This window comes from Antrostomus carolinensis, unplaced genomic scaffold (assembly GCF_000700745.2).
Source record: "Antrostomus carolinensis isolate BGI_N321 unplaced genomic scaffold, ASM70074v2 scaffold39648, whole genome shotgun sequence".
Classification (NCBI taxonomy): Eukaryota; Metazoa; Chordata; class Aves; order Caprimulgiformes; family Caprimulgidae; genus Antrostomus; species Antrostomus carolinensis.
In genome coordinates, this window is record NW_010334387.1 from 11,669 (window position 1) to 11,889 (window position 221).

General features: G+C 61.1%; 1 protein-coding gene across 1 annotated transcript in view; it reads right to left on the minus strand.

Moving 5' to 3' along the window:
• Positions 1–221, minus strand: part of LOC104529802 (zinc transporter ZIP14) — a 6,848-nt gene that overhangs the window by 6,480 nt on the left and 147 nt on the right. Inside the window, 1 exon segment of the mRNA XM_029086550.1 lies at positions 118–221. This exon segment is cut by the window's right edge and continues 30 nt beyond it. Coding sequence (XP_028942383.1) covers positions 118–221 — 104 coding nt within the window.

The window sequence follows — 221 nt, forward strand, 5'->3', positions numbered from 1 at the left end:
GGGAGGGGGGAGAGAAGAAGAAGAGAGGAGAGGAGAGAAGAAGAGAGGAGAAAAGTGCCTTGAGACTCCCACAGCTCCTCAAAGAGACTCTGGGGGTCTGCAGAGCCCCTGCCTTACCCGGGAGAGGTTCACCCGCTGCTGTGGTGGTTGGGAGAGGTTGGCATGTCCCACTCCCACATCCAGGCGGTTTAGGCGGGCCTTGAGCAGCCTCCAGCCCAGGG